Source organism: Myxocyprinus asiaticus, chromosome 28, assembly GCF_019703515.2.
Source record: "Myxocyprinus asiaticus isolate MX2 ecotype Aquarium Trade chromosome 28, UBuf_Myxa_2, whole genome shotgun sequence".
Taxonomy (NCBI): domain Eukaryota; kingdom Metazoa; phylum Chordata; class Actinopteri; order Cypriniformes; family Catostomidae; genus Myxocyprinus; species Myxocyprinus asiaticus.
In genome coordinates, this window is record NC_059371.1 from 7,012,988 (window position 1) to 7,040,932 (window position 27,945).

Below are 27,945 nucleotides of genomic sequence, written 5' to 3' on the forward strand. Positions count from 1 at the left end.
GGAAATACAGGATGTTCACTGAGTGGGAGCTGAATTATCTCAGCCACTCTATCAGTTCATCGTGATAATTACGTGTTATATTGAGGCAGGAATACTAAAATGATCACCCCATTCCTACGTCACTATGGGGCCTATTTTAAAACAAGATATTTTGAAGGGTGTAAACAATAAATACTCTTTAAATGCTTAGGCAACCCTTCCCTATTTAAGTAAAGGGTTTTTTTTCTTCTCTTTTTTTTTCTACTCACCCTCATGTTTTTCCAAACCTTTATGAATTTTTTCTTTTTCTTTTGTGGAACACAAACTGAGAAATTCTGAAGACTGTGCTGGTATTTTTCCCATTCAGTTACAATGTATGGGTTCTGAACCAAGCTTCAAATAAGGATGCAAAAAGCACCATAAAATTATCATACAATTGACCCTTCGCAAAGCCCTGCCTTTAAAAATGTTTCTGAGCAATCCTATCTTAGCAACTGTTGCCCTGCCACCATCTCTCTGACAAGTGCATACCTTTTTTTACAGTGAGAACCTATGCAAGTAATGTGTGTTTGAGTAGATTTAAGTGGGATTTTATTTATCAAAATCATCCAAAAAATAAAAATAAACCATTGTTGCTGGGTCACTTGTAAGAGTTACATTAGGTACCTAGAGTGGATACAGTGTTTTTTCTTTATTTAAAAATCTTTAAATAAATCTCTTGAAAAGCATATATTAAACTGTCAGCCCTCATTCCTAAATGAACAGTTATAACATCAGCGAGGACACCTACATTTGCTCCAAGGTAAATTAAAGCTAACAACTTTAATTAATTTATGTATAGATTTAGGTCTTGTTAAAGCTGATAGTAAATAAGAGTTCACAGCATCAACGTGAGTGTGTTACGAGACGTTATAAGCAGTTCTTTTCATTTACACTAATGCAACGAGGTTTGTAATCGCTATTAAATTATGCTTTTCTCTTTTTATGTGATTGTGATGATCTTTTGCCTTGATTCTGATTCACGATCTGCACAGATTTAAATCAAATTACTGTGTAATTTAACAATTTATTTTACAAAAAACTTCTGATAAATATACAAATAAATATTTACGTCACTCTTTATTCTAGCCCATGTAATAATATTATCAATTCCATTTATGAAAATATTTTGCCAAAAACCGTGTTTTTCATGGCAATATCCCATTCATTCCAATGGGGAGATCTGCAGAGCTTGTAACCAAGGGGAGTGGAGCTTAGCGAAGGGTCAACTGATCAATACGACTCATGTGCTTTAATCATAGTCTTCCATACTATAGATTTATGTTTTGTGAACTTTTGTGAACCAGATCAACCAATTCATTGAAAATATCCAACTCAAAACATAGATTGGATAGATTGCAAGAATGTATTTTTAAAATTCTTGTGGTATTCATTTTAGTGGAGATGTGCAAATTTGTTTATACATTTGTGTTTAGACGTCTCATTCACATCTCGTTATTTTTTGTTGTTAGAGTTTTCACTCTGTGACTGTTAGATCTACTGTCATTTTCATTTCATTAAAGGAATAGTTCACCCAAAAAATGAAAATTATCTGATCATTTACTTACCCTCATGCCATCATAGATGTGGATTACTTTTTTCATCTGTTGAACTCAAATGAAGATTTTTTTAAAGAATTTCTCAGCTCTTTTGGTCCATACAATGCAAGTGAATGGGTGCCAAAATTTTGAAGCTCCAAAAATCAAGTCAGCATAAAAGTAATCTATATGTAAGTGATATGATAGGTGTGGGTGAGAAACAGATCACTTTCACATTATTCTTCTTGTTGTTGGGCCTCATGTATTCAGATAGAAGACAAAGGCAGGCCTAACAAAGTCATAAAACCTAACTCAGGCCCACATACCAAGTCATAAATTTTACTGATAAAAATCGTGCCAAAATCAAACAAATGGAGTCCAAAACAGACTACAAATCCCATGAAGCCTTGCTCACTAAAGGATCAAACTCTCAACTCCTATTGGATGAGGCACACGACAGAACGCACCTCAACTATGACATCATCAGGAGTAGAAATACCTCTGAATTGCTTCCGGGATTTGCTTCCAGCCACTTTGCTCGCCGTGCGTAGACGCAGCTCATCGCTGCTCTCAGGTGTAGCCTCGTGGCACAAGGAAGTAACGTCCGACTTGAAACTGTGGCCATACAATTTCCATCTCGCTGGACAAGTTGAGATTACTCTGTGTTGCACCGAACACTCTAACGGATCCGAAGGAGACCGCTGAGCAATCCGCATCGTCATCTGTTTGCCTGCAGAAGTGAAGAGATAAAAGATTTCTCTGCCATCTTCAATCAAGTCGACGTCGCTGATTTCTCCGCCAGCCCACTGAGAATCAGCAGCCGTACCGCCCGCCGACAGAGTGAGGAAACGGCCTCCCGTCATCACCCGAGCCTTGAGGAACCGTGTCGGAGTTAAAGGATGGATGAACACACATTCTACCTGTGTCCTTATGTGATTCAAGTAAGAGGTTTATGTCTGGGCAGAGATAGAATATTATAGTGTGTTATTCTTGTGTATGAAGGTTATTGCTTGTACAGTTTATGGACCACCGAGTCCGCTCATTGCAGCTAACACTCAGGGTATTCATTTTCACGAATGAGATTTGCTGTATTGTAGTCCAACCACATTGGACTGTTGTGCATTTCTGCCATAGCTGGTGAGACCGGCACACTGAGTTTATCCATTAAAGAATCAACGATCCACGATCGCGAAATCGGCTTTGGGGCCGTCACTTTATTCTCTCTCTCTCTCTCTCTCTCGTACTAACCACACACACACACACACACACACGCGACCCCTCACAAACATTCTCGCACACATTTTTGGCTAGTAGATAGCTTCGTGATAAAGCTCAGCTTTGTCCCTAAGCTACCATTGACTGGTTTCTCTCTGCCCACTTTCGCGGCCATATTCTCTGGCCGGAAGTCTCACGTGACATACTCTCCACGAGAGTCGCGTCCGCCATTTTGTGCGCGTCCCTCCTTACACACACACTCTCACACACACACCCTCATGTGTTATAGGATTATTTTGATTTCCATATCTAATCATATCACTGTTAAGTTTGTAGTTGTATGTCGGAAGTTTATTGACTGCATTGTATTAATTATTAATTGATATTACTGCATAAATAAACTTTGTTATACTTCAAAGAGAAGTGTTTTGGTTTGTTTTGCATACACCTGTGTCATGCTGACGGGATGTCAGTGCTCGGATTCAAGCCTTCATTCATTGATTTTTCCCGAAAATTGATATTCTTCGGACGTCGATTTTCCTAAGAAAACAATCTAATATTGAGACTGTTATACTATCTGGTTATTAGTCCCTGATTCCAGGGTGGTTCCCCATCAATATGAATCCTTATTAATATTCTATTGATTTTTGATAATTGATAATTATCTTTGCTGATTGTTGAATTTGAATGATCACTAAGCTGGTGTTAATTTTAATTAATGTTTCATCGATGTTAATGATTAGTGATTATCTTTGATAATTGTTGATTTAAAGGATTAAAAAAAAACTAACATTGATTCTCATCAATGTTCTATTGATTTTAATAATTAATAATTATTGCTAATAACCAAACCCACTCCTAAACGTAGCGCACTACATTTACTGGAGCCCCATATGAAGTTTTAATGAGTTAGATTAAATTAATTAATTTAAATATTAATTAATAACTAAAGAAATATTTATCAATTATTTCTGATAATAACACTGATCTAAATAACCAGTAAAGCCCTACATTGTATTTTTTTTAATTAACATTTTTTATTGATTCAACCATTAAATATAAATAACAGAACACACATATACAGAATCAATATTCAACCCCCACTACCCCCCCCAATCCCTCCCCAATCCCCCACCCAACCCCCAACAACACCCAAGTGGTAACACAACCATAGACACACAGCAAAAATAAATAAAGTAATTAATTAAAATAAATAAATAAATAAATAAAACAATCACACACATAAAACCCCTACATCTCTCTCTCTACTGTCCCTCCCCGAGACAGATATCTGCCCCACTTCTTCATATACATGTCTGGACTCCCCAGTCTTCTGGATACCCCCTCCTCAAGAGCTGCTACTCTGGCAATCTCTGAACACTACTCCTGAAACGGGGGTGCTCCAGCCACCTTCCAACACCTCAAAGTGATCTGTCTGGCAATCATAACACTAGTTAGGACCCAGTTTTTCATGTGCTTATTCTCCAAATTAATGACTGGCCCATCTCCCAAGATACAGAGTCTGGGGCAAAATAAAATATGAGAGGCCAAAACCTCGCACATAAAACCCTGAATCCTCATCTAAAATTCTTGCATCTTAACACATCCCCAAAAGACATGGGTTGTGTCTCCATGTTCTGATTGACACCGCCAGCAGGTGGGTGTGTCTTTAAGACCAAGCCTATGCAATCTAGAGGGGGTCCAATAGACTCTATGTAAAATCTTAAATTGCATGATGCGAACCCTTGCGTCTCTGGATGCAGTTTTGGCGTTTTTAAAATCCCAGCCCACTCTCCCTCCTCCAATACCAAATTTAGATCTTTCTCCCATAATCTCTTAAGAGAAGTTGAAGTTCCATCTCCCAGACTCTGAATTAGTAGGGAGTAATACACTGATGCCTCATGACCTTTTCCAAAAGCAGTAATCACCACTCCCAGAGTATTTGCTGCTTTAGGAGGGAGTAAACCACTCCCAAAAACAGTACAGAGCAGGTGGCGCAACTGTAAATACTTATAGAACTGAGATCTAGGAATCCCAAAAAGCTGAACCAAATTTTGAAAGGATCTCAACACTCCATTCTCATATAGGTCACCGAGTGTAGTAACCCCCCTCTCAATCCACTCTGACCAGCAAATACGGGACTTGTTGATGCATAGTTTGGGGTTCAGCCATATACTTGAGGCAACATTTAAAAAAATGTCAGAATTAAACAGTCTGGACACTTTTGTGCATACCGAGTTCAAGTGCGAGATAACGGGATGTAACTTAGCTTCTCTAATTAATTTGATAGAAAGGCTCTGCAGTGGCGAAATAGGGGCAAGAACTTCCTGTTCTATACAGAACCAGGGAGGGGCTCTCTCAGGTGGAAGCGACCAATGAGCCAAATGTCTGAGACTGAATGCATAATAATAAAATAAAATCTTGGGTAGGCCTAGCCCACCTTTGTCAATCGGCCTATGTAACTTATTGAAATGTAATTTGGGACGCTTACCATTCCAAATGAAGGACTTTTCTATGTTATCGAATTGCTTGAAATAAGAGAGGGGGACATCTGCAGGGAGAGACTGCAGTAAGTAATTGAATTTTGGAATACAATTCATTTTAATAACATTAACCTCCCCAATCATAGATAAATGTAATGAAGCCCACTTGCCCACATCGCTTGAAAACCGTTTTATTAAGGGGTCAAAATTAACTCTAACTAAATCACACAAATTTGATGGAAATAAAATACCCAAATACTTAATGCCCTGTTTGGGCCACTGGAAAGCACCTGGCTGGAAAGCCGTTTCTGGGCAGTACACTGTCAGAGCCAAAGCTTCGGATTTAGACCAATTGACTCTATATCCTGAAAACTTAGAAAAGGAATTAATAATTCTGTGGAGGCAAGGCATAGATCTACTGGGGTCAGAGACAAATAATAAAATATCATCTGTGTAAAGCAAGAGTTTATGTGCCATACCTCCCACCACCACCCCTGGAAAATCAGACTCCTTTCTTATCACGGTTGCTAATGGTTCCAGGGCAAGACAGAACAATAATGGGGAAAGAGGGCAATCCTGCCGGGTGCCCCTATCCAGAGTAAAATAATCTGAAATTATTTGTTTGTACCGCCACTACCGGGTGTCTATAAAGTAACTTAATCCATCCAATAAACTTACTCCCGAACCCATATATTTCCAAAACTTTAAAAAAATAATCCCATTCTACCATATCAAATGACTTTTCGGCGTCAAGTGAGATAGCAGCGACCGGAGATTGTTCATTTGCTACTGACCACATGATATTGATGAGACGCCTAATGTTATCAGAAGAGCTGCGTCCCTGAATAAACCCCACCTGATCTATATGTATAAGCGTTGTCATAACTTTACTTAATCGATTAGCCAGAATTTTTGACAACATTTTTACATCTAACTGGATCAGGGAAATTGGACGGTAACTTTTACACTCGCTTGGATCTTTGTCCTTTTTAAGAATCAGACTGATCCGGGCTTGTGTCATGGTTGGCGGAAGCTTTCCATTCTTTAATGATTCAGTATAAACTTCTAGCAAAAGTGGAGCCAGTTCTGTAGCATAAGATTTGAAAAACTCAGCAGCATAGCCGTCAGGCCCCTGAGCCTTGCCTGTAGGCAAGGCCTTAATAACCTTGCCAAGCTCCTCCAAGGTTATCTCACAATCAAGAGAATTTTTTTGCTCAGTCGTCAGTTTAGGGAGATCTAATGGTTCCACAAAGTTTCTAATATCTTCATCAGTAGACGAAGACATGCAACCATAGAGATCAAAGTAGAATTCTTTAAAAGCATTATTAATATCAATGGCCGAGGTAAATATTTCACCACCAGCAGATTTCACTGAGGGAATGGTAGAAAAAGACTCTCTCTGCTTTATATATCTAGCCAAAAGTTTTCCTGCTTTGTCCGCTGACTCAAAGTGTGACTGTCTTGCCCTGAATAACCAAAACTCCACTTTCCATGACAAAATAGTATTATATCTGTATTTCAATTGGGTCAATTCTCTGAGACCATCAGACGACATTCGGCGCTTCAGCTCTGCTTTGGCATTTTTTATATTTCCTTGCAACTCCACGAGTTGTGTGCTTCACAAATTTGTGAAGCAAAATTACATAACAGAAAATACTTTGTAAAATAACCCCCAGCCAAAAGGAAGAATGAACACAAAGAACAGGTAGATTAATTCACAGAACTGTTTTAAAGGTGTGATCCTCCACAAAACAAATTCCAGCTGATATAAAACCTTTCATTTTCACGGATAGACAAAAGAATGTTCAGTGAGCCAGCTGTTATGAGTTCAGCGGATGATGTAATCATTCCAGTATCCTGTAAATGGAACAAGCTCCAGCCACTAGGCGGAGCCAACACAAAAAGAAACAAAACCGACATCCCGATTCCCCGGATGGTCAATTCAATTCACTCGGAGGCCGCATAAAATATATACCATGACTTACTCAATCCATCAACTTTATAAAAGACATCCTTTGTGTGAGCATGTAGATATTTTGTGGTCATCCGTAGTGTCCACTCTTAAACTGGCCGGGAACTTCCATGCAAACGTAATCTTCCATCATTGCAAAAGCTTCTTTAAGGAAAGTTTTATTCACAAAACAAACTCCAGCCGTTAGGCGGAGCCAATGCAAAAAGAAACCAAAATGATGCCCAGCTTCCTCAAAAGCCAGGGTAAGTACAGCGAGTCAACCCACTCACATGAGAAATATCCAATGGTTTACTAACCCATTGATTCAATAAAAGACATTGCCTGATTGGGACTTGTAAATACTTTGCGACCGTCCTTCGTTTCTATTCTCAGTTTGGCCGGGAACATCAGAGCAAAAGTGATCTTTCGCTGATGCAAGAGTTTCTTGCATTCCCTGAACCGATCGCGTTTCTCTCTTGTCGAACTCGCAAAGTCTGGGAACAAGAAAATATTATGATTCCTCCAAGAAAGCTTCCCTTTGCTCTTCGCCTGGCACAACACGAGATCTTTATCGGATGACCTCAGAAATTTGGCCAGGATCGATCGTGGCCTGTCTCCCTCAGCAGATCTCCGAGCAGGGACTCTGTGAGCTCGCTCGATTTCCAGCTTGTGGCCTGTTATGTCGAGCAGACTCAAGAAGAGCTCGTCTAGGAATTTCACCATATCTCTGCCGTCCTCATGCTCAGGAATTCCAACAATTCTGACATTATTCCTGCGGCTTCTATTCTCAAGATCTTCAAGCTTTTCAAGAATACGTTCCAGATCAACTTTGGTCGCAGGCAGATTAGCGGATAATTTCCTCTCCAAAGACTCCAAATAATCGATTCGTTTCTCAGCATCTGACACTCTTGTAACTAACTCAGATAATTTTATTTCCATCGCTGTAATCGATCGACGTATTACAGCGAGATCCTCCAAGTCAGCAAGAACCTTCGTCATCATCACCGATATGTTGGACAACTGACGCTGGATCTCTTCTCTCGCCGTGCCATCCAAATCCCCGGTCTGTAAGCCTGTCGGGGCTTTCATCCTGAACAAGTAAGTGTCTTTTAATTTCTCCAGAGCCCAATGATTTTGACTTCTTTGCCATGTTTTACCTCAAAGAGCAAATGTGTAACTGTGTATATCGAATTTCACCAGATTATAACATGAGAATAATTAAAAATTTAGCAAAGTGTGCTGAGCTTTTGTTCACACGTCTGCTTCTTGCATGGCGTCACGTGACCTCCGTCCGTGATTCACATTCTTCATGCATACCACCCCCTACTGGGCAGGGAGAAGAATTTAAAGCAAAAAGTTTCTCACCCACACCTATCATACCACTTCTGAAAATATGGATTAAAACATTGGAGTCATATGGGTTATTTTTATGATGCCTTTATGTGCTTTTTGGAGCGTCAAAATTTTGGCACCCATTCACTTGCATTGTATGGACCTACAGAGCTGAAACATTCTTATAAAAATAATAATTTGTGTCCTGCAAAAGAAAGAAAGTCATACACATCTGGTATGGTATGATGGTGAGTAAACAATGAGAGAATTTTCATTTTTGTGTGAACTATCCCTTTAAGGAAGGCAGATTGTTAATGCTTCACTTTTTAATATGTTGTGTTACAAAAACCAAAATGGAAATTAATCCATTTTTATTTTAGTTAGATTGTGAGTAAAGTAAATATATTTTAGTTTAGTTTTGGTTTTTGCCATGTTCGTCTTTATTATTTATTTTATAAATTTTTTTAGCTAACAAAATTTTTTTCATTTATGTTTTGTTTGAAATTTTTGTTCATGATTATAAGACTGCTTCTGACTTCTCTTTTTATTATTTGGCTTGTTCCAAACACAGCCTATGGACTATGAGGAGCAAACATACCAAAATCTGTCCATCCGCGTGCAAAACGAGGCTCACTACTTCAATTGTAAGGTTACGAAGCGTGTGCCTAATGCCATGTGGGAGCTGGATAACTTCAATGAAAACTCTGCCACAAGTTTTTCAAACCTCTATAACACCATTCCAGTGTCCATTTATGTTGAAGACATCAACGACCCTCCGGTTTTTATACCCCCTGTTATAGAGATTGTAGTGATGGAAAATATAAAAGTAGGGACATTTCTAACAACCTTCACTGCTAAAGACCTGGATGGAAGACACATTAACACATTTGAGTAAGAAATGCTGAAGTTTTATGAGACTAATAGCATTGTAATTTATGGTTGGGGCCATTTATAAACATACAATCATGGCTGAACTTATCAGGTCTTTCTTGCACTCTCAGATTTGTTAAAGGAGAAGATATCGGTGAGTGGATAACTGTTGATGCCAAGACTGCCCGAGTATCCACAGCTAAAATTCTGGATAGAGAGTCACCATTCCTGGTAAACAGCACCTATAGAGCAACACTGTATGCTGTGGATGATGGTAAGAGGTGACATGTAGCAATAATCATTATTGATATTGTGATACCCTGAAGTGTACCTAGCTATGTAATTAATTTTCATTTTATTTATAAACTATGATTAATTCAAATTTATTTGGTAATGCCCCCCTTTGAAACAACAAAAACCTTTTTTCAAAAGTTACACTTCTCTGAAAAAGAATCTGCATGAATGAACATCTGAATGAATGAACATTTTTCACAATGCCAACATTGCATTGTTCTGTTATTTTGTGTATAATTTCTGTATTACATAAAAACCTAAAATATTTTAATTATGCCTATACACTTTCAAACCTTACAAAAACAGAAGGAAAAATAAATAGATAAAAAGTGCTGCAGGAGCAACCCCTGGGCATGAACACATTGCAAACCGAATCCTCCATTCATCTGCATTTAAAAAGCAGAACATTTTTCTCTCAATGGAGACATTTACACTGGATAATTATTATCATTAAGATAATACTAATAATTGCAAGGATTCTGTAACGTTGGCTGCTGGCACTGGCAATGACAATGGAGATGATGACAATGGAGTGAAGAACCCAAGTGCAATTTTATTAACATACGTGAAAACATAAACATAAACTTGAATATAAACTTGACTTGACATAAACTTGACATAGCATAAACTTGACTTGACTATAAACAATGACTACGTTACCAAACACACAATATCTAACAAAAAACAATGGAAAACATGAGGGCTTAAATACTTGGACATGGGAGAACAAACCAATGTACAAACAGTACTCTAAACAAGATAATCAAACAATGAACCAATGAAAAAAAGACATATGAACATGGAGGGAAAACAGGACATCACATGACTAGGGACACATGACATGAAACAGGAAATAACTTTCAAAATAAAAGACATGAAATACATGAACACACACATTAAACATTACATACCCCCCCCCCCCCCCGCCCCACTAGGGGTGGCTCCCGATGCCCCAAAACATGAACACACACATTAAACATAACATAGTTCCAAAGTTCTCTAGGGTGCTGGGGGGGGGGGGGTCTTGAGGCATGGGGCGTGGCCTGGCAGACAAGGCGTGGGGCATGGGACCAGGGCAGGGTCAATGGAAGGTGGGGCCCTGAGAGGCTCGAGGGGTGGAGCTGTGTGAAACTTGAGGGGTGGAGCCATGGAAAGCGGAGCCGTGAGAGACTTGAGGGATGACACCATGGATCTTGGTGCCTGAAGAGTAGCTGAAGACTTGAAGGGCCAGGGTGTAGCCAATGGCAGGGAGGACCAAGGTGGCTCTGGAGGCTCGGAGGAGCAAGGCAGAGCTGGGGGATCAGAAGACTGAGGCAGAGCCAGTGGGACTGAGGACCAAGGCGGAGCTGTAGGGAAGGAGGTCCCTGGTGGAGCTGACGGATCGAAGTGACGAGGCGCAGCCAGAAGATTGGAGAGCCAAGGCAGAGCCAGGTGACCAACAGACCAAGGAGGAGCCAGAAGGATGAGGGACCCCAGCAAAGCTGACAGGCTGAAGGATCGCAGTGGAGCCGAGGGAACGCAGATCCGAGGTGATGTTGAGGGACTGACAGGCCAAGGTGGATTCCAGGGCTTGGAGGGTCCAGGCAGGGTCAGAGGGTTGAAAGTTCCCCTTGCCTGCTCAGGAGAACTAAGGATGGGTACAAGGGCGGGAACCATCTCCAGGTCCAACTGCTCAAATGTGGTCATGACATGGTGTGGAGCAGGCTCAGGCATGGCTGTGACATGGCATGGAGCAGGTTCAGGCATGGCTGTGACATGGCATGGAGCAGGCTCAGGCGTGGCTGTGACATGACATGGAGCAGGCTCAGGCGTGGCTGTGACATGGCATGGAGCAGGCTCAGGCGTGGCTGTGACATGGCATGGAGCAGGCTCAGGCGTGGCTGTGACATGGCATGGAGCAGGCTCAGGTGTGGCTGTGATATGGCATGGAGCAGGCTCAGGCGTTGCTGTGACATGGCATGGAGCAGACTCAGGCGTGGCTGTGACATGGCATGGAGCAGGCTCAGGCGTGGCTGTGACATTGCATGGAGCAGGCTCAGGCGTGGCTGTGACATGGCATGGAGCAGGCTCAGGCGTGGCTGAGACATGGCATGGAGCAGGCTCGGGGTCCAAAGAAAAAGATGGCGCTAGCTCAGAGACCATAATGAGGAACTCTGCTTGGCCACCATGACGTGAAACTCTGGCTCGGCGGCCATAACGTGGGACACTGGCTCAGTGGACATGACGTGGGACGCTGGCTCGTTGACCATTTCGTGGGACGCTGGCTCGTTGACCATGACGTGGGACGCTGGTTCGTCGTCCACCTCCCCCACAGTGAAGGGCAAGGTCGATATACTGAACCAGGCTGTAGGTACTCCGACCGTCAGGCATCAGGAACGAAGCTGGCTCACTCACACCTGCCCGGAAAATGTCCTTGAGGGCTACCTCATTAAAGTCCACCCAGCAGGCCAGAGCACAGAAGTCCTCAACATAATCCTCCAGGGGACGATTCCCCTGACGTAGGCGGAGGAGCTGGATTGCTGGGTTCATTTGCGTCGGTTAGGTATTTCTGTAACATTGGCTACTGGCGCTGGCAATGACAATGGAGACGATGACGATGGAGTGAAGAACCCAAGTGCAATTTTATTAACAAATGTGAAATCCAAAAACCCTAACTATAAATGTGAAAACATAAACATAAACCTGACTATAAACTTAATTTGACATAAACTTGACATAGCATAAACTTGACTTGACTATAAACAATGACTACGTTACCAAACACACAATATCTAACAAAAAACAATGGAAAACATGAGGGCTTAAATACTTGGACATGAAAGAACAAACAGTACTCTAAACAAGATAATCAAACAATAAACCAATGAAAACAAGACACATGAACATGGAGGGAAAACAGGACATCACATGACTAGGGACACATGACATGAAACAGGAAATAACTTTCAAAATTAAAGACGTGAAATACATGAACACACACATTAAACATTACAGATTCATACCTGTGAATGTTAATCCGCCTCAGTATTATCTATCAAAGCATTTTTAAACTCCAGTAAACTTCCAGTAAGAATAAATTATTGTGATTGGCCCATTCTGGCCAGCACTGAGAAAAGTAACAGGTACTACATGTCAGCAAGACTGAGGGATGAGAGGAAGGTGATAGGCTGTCCTAGTTCCAAAAGCACCATACAAGTCATCCTTAACTCTTGTGCCTTATATATCAATTCTTCTGAGGCCATTCGATAGTGTTGTGTGAGGGACTGACCGAAATATCAGTGTTAATTCATCGTTTCCCCCATTTGAAACTGTCGTGCGAGACATCTTTGTTTACATAAGTGCAGCTGAGAGCACACCTGACACTGTTACATGCTTTGTGCAGTTCACACCTGCCAAAAGTATAAATAAAGCAGGAGAAAAAGCAGAGGTGTAGAAATTGCACACATTCATTCTTGCATGTATTGTCACTATTTTTTGCTGAATGTGTGAAGTGATTTGAGAACAGCTCAGTCTTCCGAGCCTCAATTATAATACCTTCATGCCCCCTCTACATGGCACGCCCCACACTTTGACAGGGTTGGAGAGTAACGGAATACATGTAACGGGAATATGTATTTAAAATACAAAATATATGTAACTGTATTCCACTACAGTTACAATTTAAATCATTGGTATTTAGAATACAGTTACATTCAAAAAGTATTTTGATTACTAAAGAGGTTACTTTGCATTTTATTGTCATTTGTTTCATTTAATATTTAGTCCTTTCAGATGGAAAACATTTATACATATAAATGATGCGATCCAAAGTGCATTTGAACAGCGGTGAAACACTTTCTTATGATGTGTTACATTCATATGAGCAGACAGAGAAGTAAGTTTGAAGTAAGTTTGGAGCAGAAGAAATAGAAATAAATCTTGTGTAAATTGTCAGCTTTACGTTAAGCTAAAATGCTATTTCTATCCATTTTACATGCACGTTACCAGGCACGATCATATTTTTTATCAAAAAAATTCATATTGGATCATAATTTTTTTTTCTTTTCTAGTAAGTCCTTTGATATTAGGGCAAAAATTTTATTCTTGATAATAATTTTTGTGTTTTCCTGTAATAATATCTAAAAATCCACAAAAAAAAAAAAAAGATCAATTTGATTTATCTTGTTTTAGAAACAACACTGCATAAGATATTTAGGTTTTTCAGAGAATGTATTTTTAACATGTGTATTTTGTCTTACTGTGCTGGCAGAGTTTTTATAGTCAAAACAAGTGAAAAAATCTCCCAGTGCTGAAGAAATAATCCAAAGTATTTAGAATACGTTACTGACTTTGGGTAATCTAACAAAATACGTTACAAATGATATTTTACAGCATGTATTCTGTAATCTGTAGTGGAATACATTTCAAAAATAACCCTCCCAACCCTGCATTTTGAGAACCACTGGGTTAAGGAAATGTTATTGGTTTCTATCAAAATGGCAAAATAATGCATGTTTGAATGGCAATGTAAGAAAGACAGTTTGACCCTCATTTTTTGTCTGACAAATAAACTGCCAACTGCCATACAACACCTTACAGTTCATATAGGCCATGCTTCATTTCAGTGTTTTGTACTTTAGTTAGATTCCTGTTCATTTCTGTTTCTGTGCCTCTGAATGGCAGGTGTACCACCGCTGACCGGAACAGGAACGCTGATTATTCATGTGAACGATCAGAATGATAACGTACCAATGCTAGAGGAAAACCACATCAATATGTGTCTGGCAAATGAACCCACAATGGCCAACATCACAGCTGTAGATCTTGACCTTCCTCCATATAGCTCACCCTTCTACTTTGAACTATTGGGAGATGTTAAGGGCAAATGGAGGACTGATCCAGCTCATGGTAACACAGCCTTCTGCTGACTTCACTAATTTAGCAGTCTGACAGTGAGACTTTGAGAAAGTTAAAAGTCATTATAAAATAATTTTTGAAACTGTTTACTTTCTTAAAGTCAGCCCATTTTATGTCTGTATTGTGACATATTTCCAGGTGAAACAAATAAAATTCAACTAGTAAAAGTTTGGGGCAGCATGTGAATTTATTCTTTAGAAATTGGTTGGATCGTGACAAGGGGCTATTATTAGAATGGAACTAGGTGGTTGGAAGGGAAGGGTTGAAAAGTAAGAGGGATTTGTGATGTCATCCAAAATAGAAAGCTGTTTCAGGGGTAGAGAAAATGATAAAATTTTAACAGAAGATAAATACAAACTTGGCTGACATCACCAAGCCTTCTTTATTTTCAACTTCTCTTCTCCAACCACCTCATATAAAGACCACACCCAGCGAGCAGCAAGTCCATCATAATATGGAACGCCTACTTTTTACAATTCAATCCATTTCCAGTGAATAAGGTGACGTCCCACACTTCATTTGTTTCTCATCAGGTATCCCATTTCATTTTGAAATATGTGAATTAATACAAAAATAAAATGGGTTATGAGTGCTGTTTCATGTGTTGTTTCATGTTGACAAAAAATACAACTTTAAAATCATTACTTTAAGTTCAGAACTTTTAAGGCCATTACTTCCAAATTTACTTGAAAGAGAGTGCTTTTCAATTATTTTTGCTATCCTTGAAGTTGTGTTTTCTTTGTAGATTGCAAGGGCTTGCTCTCATTTTATCATATCTATCTCTCTCTCTCTATTAAAGGGACAACTGTGAATCTTGTAAAAGAAAATAGTGTATATTCAGGCCACCACCTTCTCCAGATCAGGATTTCAGATCAGCAGGGATGTTATGCCATACAGAATCTGTCCGTCACAGTGTGCGACTGCTCTATTGTTCCCAATTGCCATCTCAGGATGGTGTCGGAGGCCCGGATGGATGCTAGTGCCACCTTGATTGTTGTCATTGCAGTTCTGACCCTCATAGGTAAGATGATAATTTACAACTGTTAAGCTGTGGAATATATCTTGGCACAAATTCACTCAAACAGTTGCACAACTTTTGTGATTTGTATCTTAGCACAAAAACCTTCATATTACACACAAACCATCTTCATACCAACTTCATACCAGGTTCTGGTTGCCCACTGAAGCTAAGCAGAGTTGAGTCTGGTCAGTGAATGAGAATCCCTGTGGCTCACCCTGCAGTCTGTATGGGTCCTATCACCCCAGTGTAGTGACGGGGACACTATACTGTACAAAAGGGACCATTCTTCAGTAATTCTTCAGTGTACTTTTACTCAAGTAAAAGTACAATTACTTAAAAAAAAATTATTACTCAAGTAGCAGTAAAAGTGCTAACATAATTACTTGAGTAAAAGTAAGAAAGTATCCAATTAAAAGAGTACTCAAGTACTCAAGTGACTTCCTTTCTTCTGCAGAACACACATTAAGATTTTTAGAAGAAGTTTTCAGCTCTGTAGGTCAGTACAATGCAAGTGAATGGGTGCCAACATTTTTATGCTCCAAAAGCAAATTCAGGCACCATAAAAGTAATCCATATGACTCCAGTGGTTAAATCCATATCTTCAGAAGTTATATGATAGGTGTAGGTGAGAAACAGATAAATATTTAAGTCATTTTTTGCTAGAAGTTCTTTTCCTAGCCCAGCAGGGGGCGATATGCAGAGAAGAATGTGAATCACCAAAACACAAGAAAAAGAATGTGAAAGTGAACTGTTTCTCATCCACACATTCTCAAATCACATCACTTTTGAAGATATGGATTTAACCACTGGAGTTTTATGGATTACTTTTATGCTGACTTATGTGATCTTTTTAAATGTTGGCACCCATTCACTTGTACTTTATGGACTAAAGAGCTGAGAAATCCTTCTAAAAATCTTCATTTGTGTTCTGCAGAAGAAAGGAAGTCATACACATATAGGATGGCATAAGTGTGAGTAAATGAGAGAATTTAAATTATTGGGTGAACTATCCCTTTAAGGGCTCTTGTCAGATCTGGATGAATTTGTCAATAAGAAGAGAGGTTTTGAAACTTTTCTAGTAATTATTACCATGAAAATGTGAACAATGTCCCACAGGGAAATATAAACCAAAGCAAGATCATGTTTTATTAATGCCTACTTTTCGCTATTTCATAGCTTTTAGTTGTTAGTTCAGTGTAGATAATTTTCAGTGTTGAAAGAATTTCAATCTTTAGTTCTGTACAGCAGTACTGCCGCTCCCTAAATGCAGAGTACGAAGCTTATGAAATGCTGTCTGTTTGGGCTCCAGATGTCAATAATGTGATCATTAGAGCAATAGGCATTTACACTTAACATGGATTTTTACATGGATTTATACAGTTAATCCGCCCGAAGTAGCTGCAATAGTTTCCAGTATCTCCGTGAGGGCGCAGAGTAAATGCGTAAATACTGCTTATGACATTCAGGATGCAGGACAAAGTGCACTGATATATTACTGCAGATTGAAAAATGTACACTTAAAAACTGATGTAACAAGAGCCCATATTTACAGAATAACTCTGAAAATGATCATCACCATTTCACAGAAAAGCCTGCATAATCATTAGAGCCAAAACGTCCTGGTTACTTTTGTAACCTCTGTTCCCTGATGGAGGGAACGAGACGTTGTGTCAATGTATTGACACTAGGGGTCACTCTTGGGAACCCCAAACACCACTGCTTTTTGAAAAGTGGAAGAGCTGGTATGCAACCACTCATTCAGGTTTTGTGCTGAGGAGCTAAGACAAGGTCCCGGCCATTTCAGCGAGTAGTTCAGCATTGTGGCAAGAGGGACACAACGTCTCGTTCCCTCCATCAGGTCACGGAGGTAACAAAAGTAACCAGGACGTTCCCTATCTGTCACTCACTCGACATTGTGTTAATGTAGTGACACTAGGGGTCCCTATACAAAATGTCACAACTAGCTGAACTGTGTTACGTGGACTGGCGGTACGAGACGGGCAGACCGCTGTGTGCCTCGTAGCCAGTGTACCAGGCCATCACGTAACCTCCCCCAACATTGTTATGAGCGTCGAACGGTCCTTCGGGGGGGGGAGATGTATTTTGAGTGTAAATACTTCACATGGTCTTACCGAGTCTTGTCAGAAGTATGTCATGTGGAGAAGTCCCATGGTAGGTCCTACCTGAGGGGGGAGGAGTTTCTACAAACATGGTGATCGGGGCAGAGGGCCTCTGCCCAAGAAAGATGCAGTTTACCGACAGGGAAACGATTTAGCAGAAGATATCACATGGGGTCACCTACAGGGAACCACCACATGTCAAGCCTCAGTACAGGGCCTAATTAGCACACATACTGGGCCGGCAGCGAGTTTCTCCGCAAACTCCTCTGCCACAGGGCTAAGGAGGAAATTCATCCATGGATCACAACTTGTGAACATGACTGGGAGTCAAAAGCGCACGTCTTCACCTCATAGGAGGGGAAAGGCGCTATGCGCAAGCGGTACACGCAGCCAGCTATCCCGGAACTTACCTGTTCAGACCTGACAACACACGGGACGAAACCGGCTCAACCCGGAGATTACAGAACCTCGCAACGGTGTTGGGTGTTGCCCAGCCCGCTGCTCTGCAGATGTCTGCCAAAAAGGTGCCACTGGTCAGGGCCCAGGAGGCCGCTACACTCCTAGTAGAATGGGCTCGTAGCCCCACGGGGGGTGGCACGTCCTGGGCGTGATATGCCATCAAGATGGCGTCAACAACCCAGTGGGCGATCTTCTGTTTGGAGACAGTGCTTCCTTTCCGCTGTCCACCAAAGCAGAAAAAGAGCTGTTCGGAGCTTCTAAAGCTCTGCATGCGATCCAAATAGATGTGTAAAGCATGCACCGGACACAGCAATGCCAAAGCTGATCCCTAAACGGGGTCGTGGGAACCTTGGGCACATAGCCTGGTCGAGGTCTCAGGATCACGTGAGAGTAACCCGGACCAAACTCCAGGCACGATTCACTGACAGAGAACACCTGAAGTTCCCCTACCCTCTTGATGAAAGTGAGCGCAGTCAGGAGGGCAGTCTTCAAAGAGAGTGCCTTAAGCTCAACTGAAACCAGGGGCTCAAAGGGAGCACCCCCGTAGACCCCGAAGGACTACAGAGAGGTCCCACGAGGGCATGAGGCATGGTCTGGAGGGATTCAACCTCCTAGCGCCTCTCAGGAACCTGATGATCAAGTCGTGCTTCCCCAAATACTTACCATCCACTGTCTCATGATGTGTCGAAATGGCAGCTACATACACCTTCAAGGTGGAGGGGGACAGCCGCCCCTCCAGTCTCTCCTGCAGGAAGGAAAACAGTGATCCGACTGCGCATCTCTGGGGGTCTCCACGTTGGGAAGAACACCACTTAGCGAACAGACGCCACTTCAAGGCATACAGGCACCTCGTCGAGGGAGTCCTAGCCTGAGTGATTGTGTCTACTACCACGGGTGGTAGGCCACTTAAGTCTTCTGCGTCCCGTCCAAAGGCCAGATGTGGAGATTCCAGAGGTCTGGTCGCAGGTGCCAGATGGTGCCCCGTTTCTGAGAAAGAAGGTCCTTCCTCAGGGGAATTTGCCATTGGGGGGCTGTTGCGAGGAGCATGAGGTCCGAGAACCACATCTGGGTGGGCCAGTAGGGTGCTACGAGGACAATCTGCTCCTCGTCCTCCCTGACCTTGCACAGGGTCTGTGAAAGTAGGCTTACTTAGTAGGCTTTACTTACAAATGCATATTTGCGAAGTCCAGGGGGCCAGCTGTGTGCCAGCGCATCTATACCGAGGGGTGCCTCGGTCAGGGTGTACCAGAGCGGGCAGTGGGAGGATTCCCAAGAAGCAAACAGTTCTACCTGTGCTCGACCGAATCGACTCCAAATCAGCTGGACCACCTGGAGATGGAGTCTCCACTCTCCCCTGAGCATAACCTGTCCTGACAGCGCATCCGCTGCTGTGATGAGGTCGCCCGGGATGTGAGTGGCTCGTAGCAACTTGAGGCGCTGCTGATTCCAGAGGAAGAGAAGGCAGGCGAGTTGTGACATGCAACGGGAGCGTAGACCGCCTTGACGGTTGATGTACGTTACCGTCGCTGTGTTGTCTGTCCGGACCAACACGTGCTTGCCCTGGATCAACGGCCGGAACCTCCGCAGGGCGAACAGTACTGCCAACAACTCGAGGCAGCTGATGTGCCAACGCAGCCACGGGCCAGTCCAGGAGCCGGCAGCTGTGTGCCCATTGCATATGCCACCCCAGCCCATCTTGGAGGCATCCTTTGTAACCACGATGCTCCTGGAGACCTGCTCTAGGGGAACCCCTGCCCGTAGAAATGCAAGGTCAGTCCAAGGGCTGAAGAGGCGGCGACAGATCGGCGTGATGGCCACGTGATGTGTCCCACCGCACCATGCCCATCTCGGGACTGAAGTTGCTGTCAGTGCTGAAGTTGTCTCATATGCATCAACCCGAGCAGTGTGGCAACCGCTGAGGATGCCATATGCCCCAGGAGCTTCTGAAAAAGTTTCAGTGGAACCACTGTCTTCTGTCTGAACACCTTCAGACAGTTCAGCACCAACTGCGCGTGCTGGTTCATGAGGTGTGCCATCATCGAGACTGAGTCCAACTCCAGACTGAGATAAGAGATGCTCTGAACCAGGGAGAGCTTGCTCTTTTCCCAGTTGACCCAAAGCCCCAGTTGGCTGAGGTGTGTGAGCACCAGGTCCCTGTGCGTGAGAGTCCTGAGAGTGAGCTAGGATTAGCCAGTCGTCGAGATAATTGTTGATGCGGATGCCCACTTCCCTTAGCGGGGCAAGGGCTGCCTCTGCGACCTTCGATAAGACGTGAGGGGACAAGGACAGGCCGAAGAGGAGGACCTTGTACTGGTATGCCTGGCCCTCAAAAGCAAACCGCAGGAAGAGTCTGTGTTGAGGTAAGACCGAGACGTGGAAGTACACGTCCTTCAGGTCTACCACCTCGAACCAATCTTGATGCCGGACGCTTGCTAAAATGCGCTTTTGCGTCAGCATCTTGAACGGGAGTCTGTGCAAGGCCCGGTTCAGTACTCGCAGGTCCAAGATTGGCCGCAACCCACCGCCTTTCTTCAGTACGATGAAGTAGGGGCTGTAAAACCCCTTCTTCATCTCGGCTGGAGGGACAGGCTCTATCGCACCCTTCCGTAGAAGTGTAGCAATCTCCGCACGCAAGGTAGTGGCGTTCTTGCCCTTCACCGAGGTGAAGTGGACGCCGCTGAACCTGGGCAGGTGCCTGGCGAACTGAATCGTGTAGCCAAGTCGGACGGTCCAGGTCAGCCAGCGTGACGGGTTGGAAAGTGCAAGCTAGTATGCATTCCTGCCAGTGAGCCTACTTGCACAGAACCTGTGCAAGGTCAGGGAGGATGAGGAGCAGGTCATCCTAGTGGAACACTACTGGCCCACCTAGACTTGGGTCTCGGACCTCCCATTCCTCATGACAGCCCCTCCATGGCGAATTCCCCTGAGGAGGGTTCTCCTCTCTCAGGGACTGGGCACCTTCTGGCGCCCACGATCAGACCTCTTGAATGTTCATGTCTGGCCCTTGGAAGGAACACAGAAGACCTAAGTGGCCTACAACCTGCGGTGGTAGACACGATCACTCAGGCTAGGGCTCCCTCTATGAGGCGCCTATATGCCTTGCAGTGGTGTCTGTTCGCTATGTGGTTTTCTTCCCGATGCGAAGACTCTCAGAGATCCGCAGTCGGGTCGGTGCTTTCCTTCCTGCAGGAGAGGCTGGTGGGGCGGCTGTCCCCCCCCACCTTGAGGGTACAGTCAACAGTGCAGTTGACGGTATTTAAGGAAGCACGACCTGATTATCAGATTCCTTAGAGGTGCGAGGAGGTTGAATCCTCCCAGACCACACCTCATTCCCTCATGGGATCTCTCCGTGGTCCCTCTTTAGCCTCACCTCTTGCCTCTCTCCTTTGACCATCTCAAAGGTTTGAATGGGATGAGGAATGTCAGGCTACATTCAATAATGCAAAGGCATTACTTTGCAGTTCTCTTGTTCTCTCTTCTCCATATTTCTCCAGACCTTTTAAACTGGAAGTGGATGCCAGACCAGTGCAACAGGCGCTGGTGCTCTATTGCTACTGTCATGAGTCAGGAATGAGGACCCAAATGCAGAGGGAGAAATAAATGGTATTTATTGGTAAACACAAGCAATAATCCAAGAAAACACTACAGTGGGAGAATGATCAACTGATGAGTGGCACGAACAAGCATTACTAAGGAAATGTTGTTTGCGTCCTCCACGTTACACCTTTAGACACATGAGGGAAAGGTAAACACAAAGACACACACACCAACACACAAGAGAGTCCGGGCCGGATCATGACAGTAACCCAGCGAACTCTGGGTCCACTCTGGGAAGCTGCAGAAAAGACAGACATCTCCAGGGGAGCTGCAGTGGACTCGGGCCCACTCTGGGAAGCTGCAGCAAAGACAGGCGTCACCGGGGGAGCTGCAGCAGACTCTGGCCCACTTCAGGAAGCTGCAGCAAAGACAGGCATCACCAGGGGAGCTGCAGTGGACTGGGCCAATTCTGGGAAGCTGCAGTGAAAACAGACATCAGGACCCAGGTGAGGAACTTCTTCGTCCTCAAGCCAGGGTAGGGAAAGAGAGTACCCTGAGGCACATGCAGATATAAAATCACAACAACGGATAGCCAAGTATATGATCTCCGACAGACTCTCAATTCCCATCTGGAATGCACAACCTAATGGGCTGATTATGCCAGCAGTAAACTTATCCTTAAGGAAAGTCTGATTGTGTCCAAGACCCGAGGACAACACATAAGAGGCATACTCACTCACCAAACACTCCCCCTAACAAAGCAAGAACAATCTATCTGCCCTGGCTGTTTTCCAGGCAGATGGTACATTGTCTCCATGTACACTCTTCTGGGTCCAGTTCTGGCTGAATTGTTGTGTCATGAGTTAAGAGTGAGGACCCAAATGCAGAGGTAGCATTAAATGGTATTTACTGATAAACACAAAACAGAGAAAAACAGTCCAATAATCCAAGCACAGGCCGCACTGGGAGAGTGGAGATGAAGTGGTGGGTAACACAGTCTAATAATCCAACCCCAGGCTGCAGTGGGAGAATGGAGATACATGTATATGGTGAGTAACTCAGTCCAATAACCCAAGCACAGGCTGCAGCATGAGAACAAAGATGATATGGTGAGTATGCTGAGGCGATGAGAACAGGTAAGTCCAAAGGATGAGTATAGATGAAACAGATTATAAATAATGCACTTGAACCAGGCATGGTGTATTTTACTGGCAGAACATAGACTAGAGAAACAAAACATAAAACTAAACTGTCAAGAAAGCAAGACTGGAGCATGATTACAAAGAAATTCATGAAATAATCCAGAAAAAAAACAGCACACATGAGGGAGCTTAAGTAGGGTGAGGGTGATAGGGAACAGGTGCTGCTGATCAACTGATGAGTGGCACGAATTAAGAAACCATTACCAAGAAACCGCCATTCACGTCCTCCACGTGGCACCTGTAAACACATGAAGGAAATGTAAACACAAAGACACACGCACAAACACACAAGATATTCCGGGCAAGACCATGACAGCTACAGGAAAATAATGATGGTCTTTCTTGATCACCCGGTGTTCTTTTCAAATAAGTTTATCTCATATCAAAATAAATATTCCACAATAAAAAAGAAAACACTACGGTTGTTAATGTCTTTGCAGTTTTTCAAAGCTTATCTTGGATCTACAGCTTTTTCAGTAGTTTTACATATAGACCATAATCTACTCAACGTTCTTTTCCAATTTTTTTATTGACTTATTTATTATGATGATTATTTTTTTGACAATGCAGTGGGCTGGTGCTGGCAGAAAAGCTGTCTGTCTGTCTTGTTGAGTAATATTTGAGATCTGTGCTCTTAGCTTTTCCCAAGCTTGTCTTGAAGAATCTTCAATTTTGAAAGACTCCTGAATTTTAAATTGGACTCGTTAACACAGATGCAGACATTTTCTGTTTTACCTGTTTTGTCTGAGCACACACCACTAACTGTCACAGACTGTCTTGAGACTAACTGTCTTGCCCTATATGAGCTTGACAACCTGAGGTTGTAACAGGAACTTTCTCAAATTATACTGGATAGCATGGATCATCAGGTTTTTCACAAACTTGTGGAGTCCATGCCAGCTTGAGTACATGTTGTCTTTAAGGATTCCATGAAATCAAAACTGGAGTTTTGTGGTGTTAAGTCAATGTCTAATAGTATTTAGGTTGTACATGTACAAGTTACAGTATATAGTGTACTTTATCAAATAAAATACCAAATACTACAAAATTCTGAAATTCATGTTTTGTTTTGTTTTTTTCAATTCAACTTTTCACTCAGATTGTTATGCTGAGTATAATTTGTAATTATTATTATTATTATTATTATTCTTTTTTTATTTTTTTTATTTTTTATTTTTTGGACCCCATTGCATGGATATCCAAGGTTAAAATAAATTATTTCTTTTTTCAGTAATGTTCTTGATGGCTTTACTGATTTCCTGTAAGGCAGAGAAAAATATGATTTTAATGGATGAGGGCTTTGGATGTCTAATCACAATGAATACTGAAAATCCTGGAACAGACTGCATGGTAATTTCATTACATAATTAAGAATAGCTGTTTATCAGTTAACTTCTTGACTTATTTCTATGCAACACCCACTGTTGTCTTGACAAGTATAGGATGACTGTCTATATTCACAATCTCTTCATTAAGGTGCCTGCCAATGTAAGTGTCCATCAGACAGATTCTTCCAAAGAACGGAACAACATTAAGGTGACTAGCCAAGTAAATGCAGTACAGAGCATACCATCAACTGTAAGATACAACTCAACTCTTTAGTTAAGAATAAATATTTTTCGTATTCATATTCATTTCCTGGGTTTGCACTTTTGGCAAGCTTTGCGAGAAGGGTAAACCAAGTTCCTGGAAAATTCTTATACCAATTTGTGCATAAATTCTGCCCTTTCTGGAACCTAGCTGAAGAAAAATTCTGTAAACAATAGCATGACAGCAACTTTCCTTAAACTAAAGTAAAATTATTTTAGATATTAATAAATAGCAGAGTTGGGCAAAATTCAGGGCCCATTTGCAAGAAAAGTCCCTTGAGTAAAGAAAACCTTTAGTGATAATACACTTACAGTTACTAAGGGTTTTCTTAACTTGACATTAAGAACTGGCTCCCTTAATGAGTTTTAACTTGAACTGAATTTGCCACACACCACTGATTGTTGAAATGGGGAGGAATTTAATTAATTATAATGTGAAGAAATTAGAAAAACTTTTGGCTCAATAAAATGGGCAAAAGCAGATACATTTGGGTTTGTTTTGGGGTAAATTAGAGCATTATAGGTAAGGAAATGTTCTTCCACTATAGTTCCTAAAATGAAAATAAATGTATTAAATATAACAAAATATATGTTCAATTAAATAAAAATGTATATACATTATGTGGTGTTTCAAACAATGATTATCAATATTGTGAAATATTTAAATAAATACCCAATACTGTGTGTTGACTGTTTGATTGTGTATATGGGTGAGTCATACTAAACAATGAAATGCATTTATAACTACATTTACAGTGGTTATATTAATTTATGTGAATTCAAATGTGAATTGCCATCCTGCATCCTCAGTTCAAATTGAATTTATATCTAGAAATTTTCTAAATGAGTCTGAATGGCACTCAACCACATTAATATGGTTAGGAATACTTAACAAATTAGCAAATTACACTAATTATTGATCTGTAAGTTACTAAAAAAAGTAATCTTCTATGCATGACTAATTCTCTAAAATTGTAATCAGTTTACTAATTCATGAAGTGATCATATTATTACAGTATTTTCTTGTGTAACTCATGTAATGCACTTAAAAGGAATTCAAATCAGTAACTGTAATCAGAGAATTTAAAATGTAATGCATAACACTACTTTTTGACTAAAAAATGTATTAGATAACAGTATCTATAGGAACAGTAATCAGATTACACTGATAATAATGAGAATTTTGTTACTGCTTCAGGTTGTGAATAAAGGACAGCAGGCTTTTTTGCAGGTTCCAACACAAGTACGCACTGACCAGATGTTCCATAGATCAATACACAGGGTGAGTATATACTTCCTTTGCTGCTTCAATAGTTGTCATTGGTTTTTAGTACATATTGTTGTGATGTACTGATTCTTGTGCATCTTTCAGAGCTCCACAAGGCGTTCGTACAGAGAACTGAACACTTTTCAGGTAACAATACAATGACAGTTATGAGCTTTTGCTACACCACTAACTTCATGTTCAGCACAGCTTTTCTGATGCCATCATCTGTGCTGTTTTTATCCAGCGATCAAGTATGAGGTCAAGTTTTAGAAGCTTCTCTTCCAACAATACCAATACTTCTTACTTGAGGGAAAACCTCTCATTTCTCATCAACCAGGTGATTATATGTCCCTCGGTTATAATTTTGTCACTTTGTCAATGTACACTACAAGTCAAAAGGTTTTGAAGATCATAAGAAACATAAATTCATTCAAGTCTGTCTAAAGTTTTGACTGGTAGTGTGTATGAAGCAAAAAGACCTTTCTTCTTTTTTTATGCATTTATCTCTGTAGAAATTGCTGGCTGTACAAACTCGTGAGGAGGAGATTGATGTTTATGAGCCACACTGTTATGCAGATGAAGGCAAATTTATGGCTTCTGCCGAACTGGATGCAATCTCAATTCCAGAGAACGACTTTCATCCAAATATGCTCAGAGATCTGGACAACAAATTCAATAACCTAGCAAACATCTCCAGACCTGACCTGATGGGAAATTGACAACTGTCTGTGAGGAAATATAGAGTTTTTCTTTTTTTCTTCTGTTTTCTCAATGTTATATGAGTGATAAGAGGATTGATAAATATAACTAGATTTGTATTTCCTGGAGGGAACACGCAGTGCTTGCAAGGTAGCTGAAGAATAGTGTTAAAGTTCTAGGTAAGCTCAGGTTTTAGGCTTTGGATCTGTGTAAATGAAATGCCACATTAGAGCTGCTTTGCTGTTGCCAGGATGCTCAGGGGCAAATTCACTAAACAGTTGCAAAACCTTCTGTGTGTCCTATTTCAGGGCAAACTCCTGCATCTTCTTGAATTACAATTACAATTTCATTTGATTACACTTCGTGCGTCAAGCACTAGAAAATGTCATAGAGCTTAAAAACATGATGGTGCCTAGAGAATGCAATGGCAACGATGCGCACAATCGAGCTTGCATAGCAAGATGCGCCTGCATCCATGTAATAGCGTAGAGTATGTTTGGGCCTTCAGTCTTCATAGTCTCTTCAGGAGCTGCTCTGAGTGCGATCTCCTGTGCAGTTCGGTGACCATCACAGTTCATTTTGAGTGCTCACATAATGCACTGTTGCCCTGGAAAATGAGACACACAAATGTGGCAGTCATGGCATTTCAATATTCGATTAAAATTCCCACATTTGAATAGAAAAATTCGATTATAATTTAAAGTGCTCAATAATCGCATTTAGATCAAATGATTGCGATTTTTATTTCTTTTTTTGCTTGCCAACTGCATATTCAGTGAAAATGTACTGAAATATTTACAGGTAATTGCACTAAATGCCATTGACATAAATTACACAAGTATGATTATTTGTGAGTTTTCACTGCAAAAATACAGTCATTTTATACTGCAAAAATAAAGAAAAGGTACCACGAAATCCTGTTTTTGCAAAGGTGTAATACTTAGAACAAATCACAACCAGTATGTTTGATGAATGTCAATACAGTGCTGCCTTTCAAGCACTGTAATGATTTGCTTTCATTTGATAAACAACTTAGATGATTTTATTTGATTTTATTTGATAAAAACTGATAGCACATGGGTGGATCATTAGAACTGCTAAGGAGACACCAACAGAACCTCAACAGTTTTGTGTAAACTTGTGTGTTGTCATCTTGGGGGAGAAATGTGAACTGTTGTTTCTGTTTGTTATTTTTTTTCTACAAAATCTTGCACTGAATTTTAGTATTATTTGTATCTTTGGTTGGCATATGGGAACAGATGAATCTTTAATAAAAAGCAGTATTTAATCCACTGAAATCAGTATGCTTGTTTGAGTGGGTTCATTGCCCTGAAACTGCAAATGTTGTTAGAGATTTACGTTTTGACACAATTTATGTTTTGACACGTCCCACAACCTGCTCAACCTGTTTTACATGCTCAATGCAAAGCTCTTGAAATAGCTTGCTTCGAAAT

General features: G+C 41.4%; 1 protein-coding gene across 5 annotated transcripts in view; it reads left to right on the forward strand.

Annotated features, from left to right (window-relative positions):
* The window catches only part of LOC127418892 (cadherin-like protein 26), a 45,510-nt gene that overhangs the window by 6,438 nt on the left and 11,127 nt on the right, over positions 1 to 27,945 (forward strand). For 3 of the 5 annotated variants that reach the window (XR_007893563.1, XR_007893562.1, XR_007893561.1), the window contains exons 8-17: positions 9,109 to 9,428; positions 9,539 to 9,681; positions 14,364 to 14,588; positions 15,397 to 15,618; positions 24,168 to 24,286; positions 24,413 to 24,472; positions 25,724 to 25,807; positions 25,898 to 25,939; positions 26,037 to 26,129; positions 26,305 to 26,641. Coding sequence is in view for 2 of the 5 variants with exons in the window: in XM_051659787.1 (XP_051515747.1) it covers positions 9,109 to 9,428; positions 9,539 to 9,681; positions 14,364 to 14,588; positions 15,397 to 15,618; positions 24,168 to 24,286; positions 24,413 to 24,472; positions 25,724 to 25,807; positions 25,898 to 25,939; positions 26,037 to 26,129; positions 26,305 to 26,511 (1,515 nt within the window). In the remaining 3 variants the exon portion in view is untranslated. Of the gene's footprint in view, positions 1 to 9,108; positions 9,429 to 9,538; positions 9,682 to 14,363; positions 14,589 to 15,396; positions 15,619 to 24,167; positions 24,287 to 24,412; positions 24,473 to 25,723; positions 25,808 to 25,897; positions 25,940 to 26,036; positions 26,130 to 26,304; positions 27,794 to 27,945 lie in introns of those variants that run through there. The other 2 variants (XM_051659787.1, XM_051659788.1) reach the window with 1 other exon arrangement.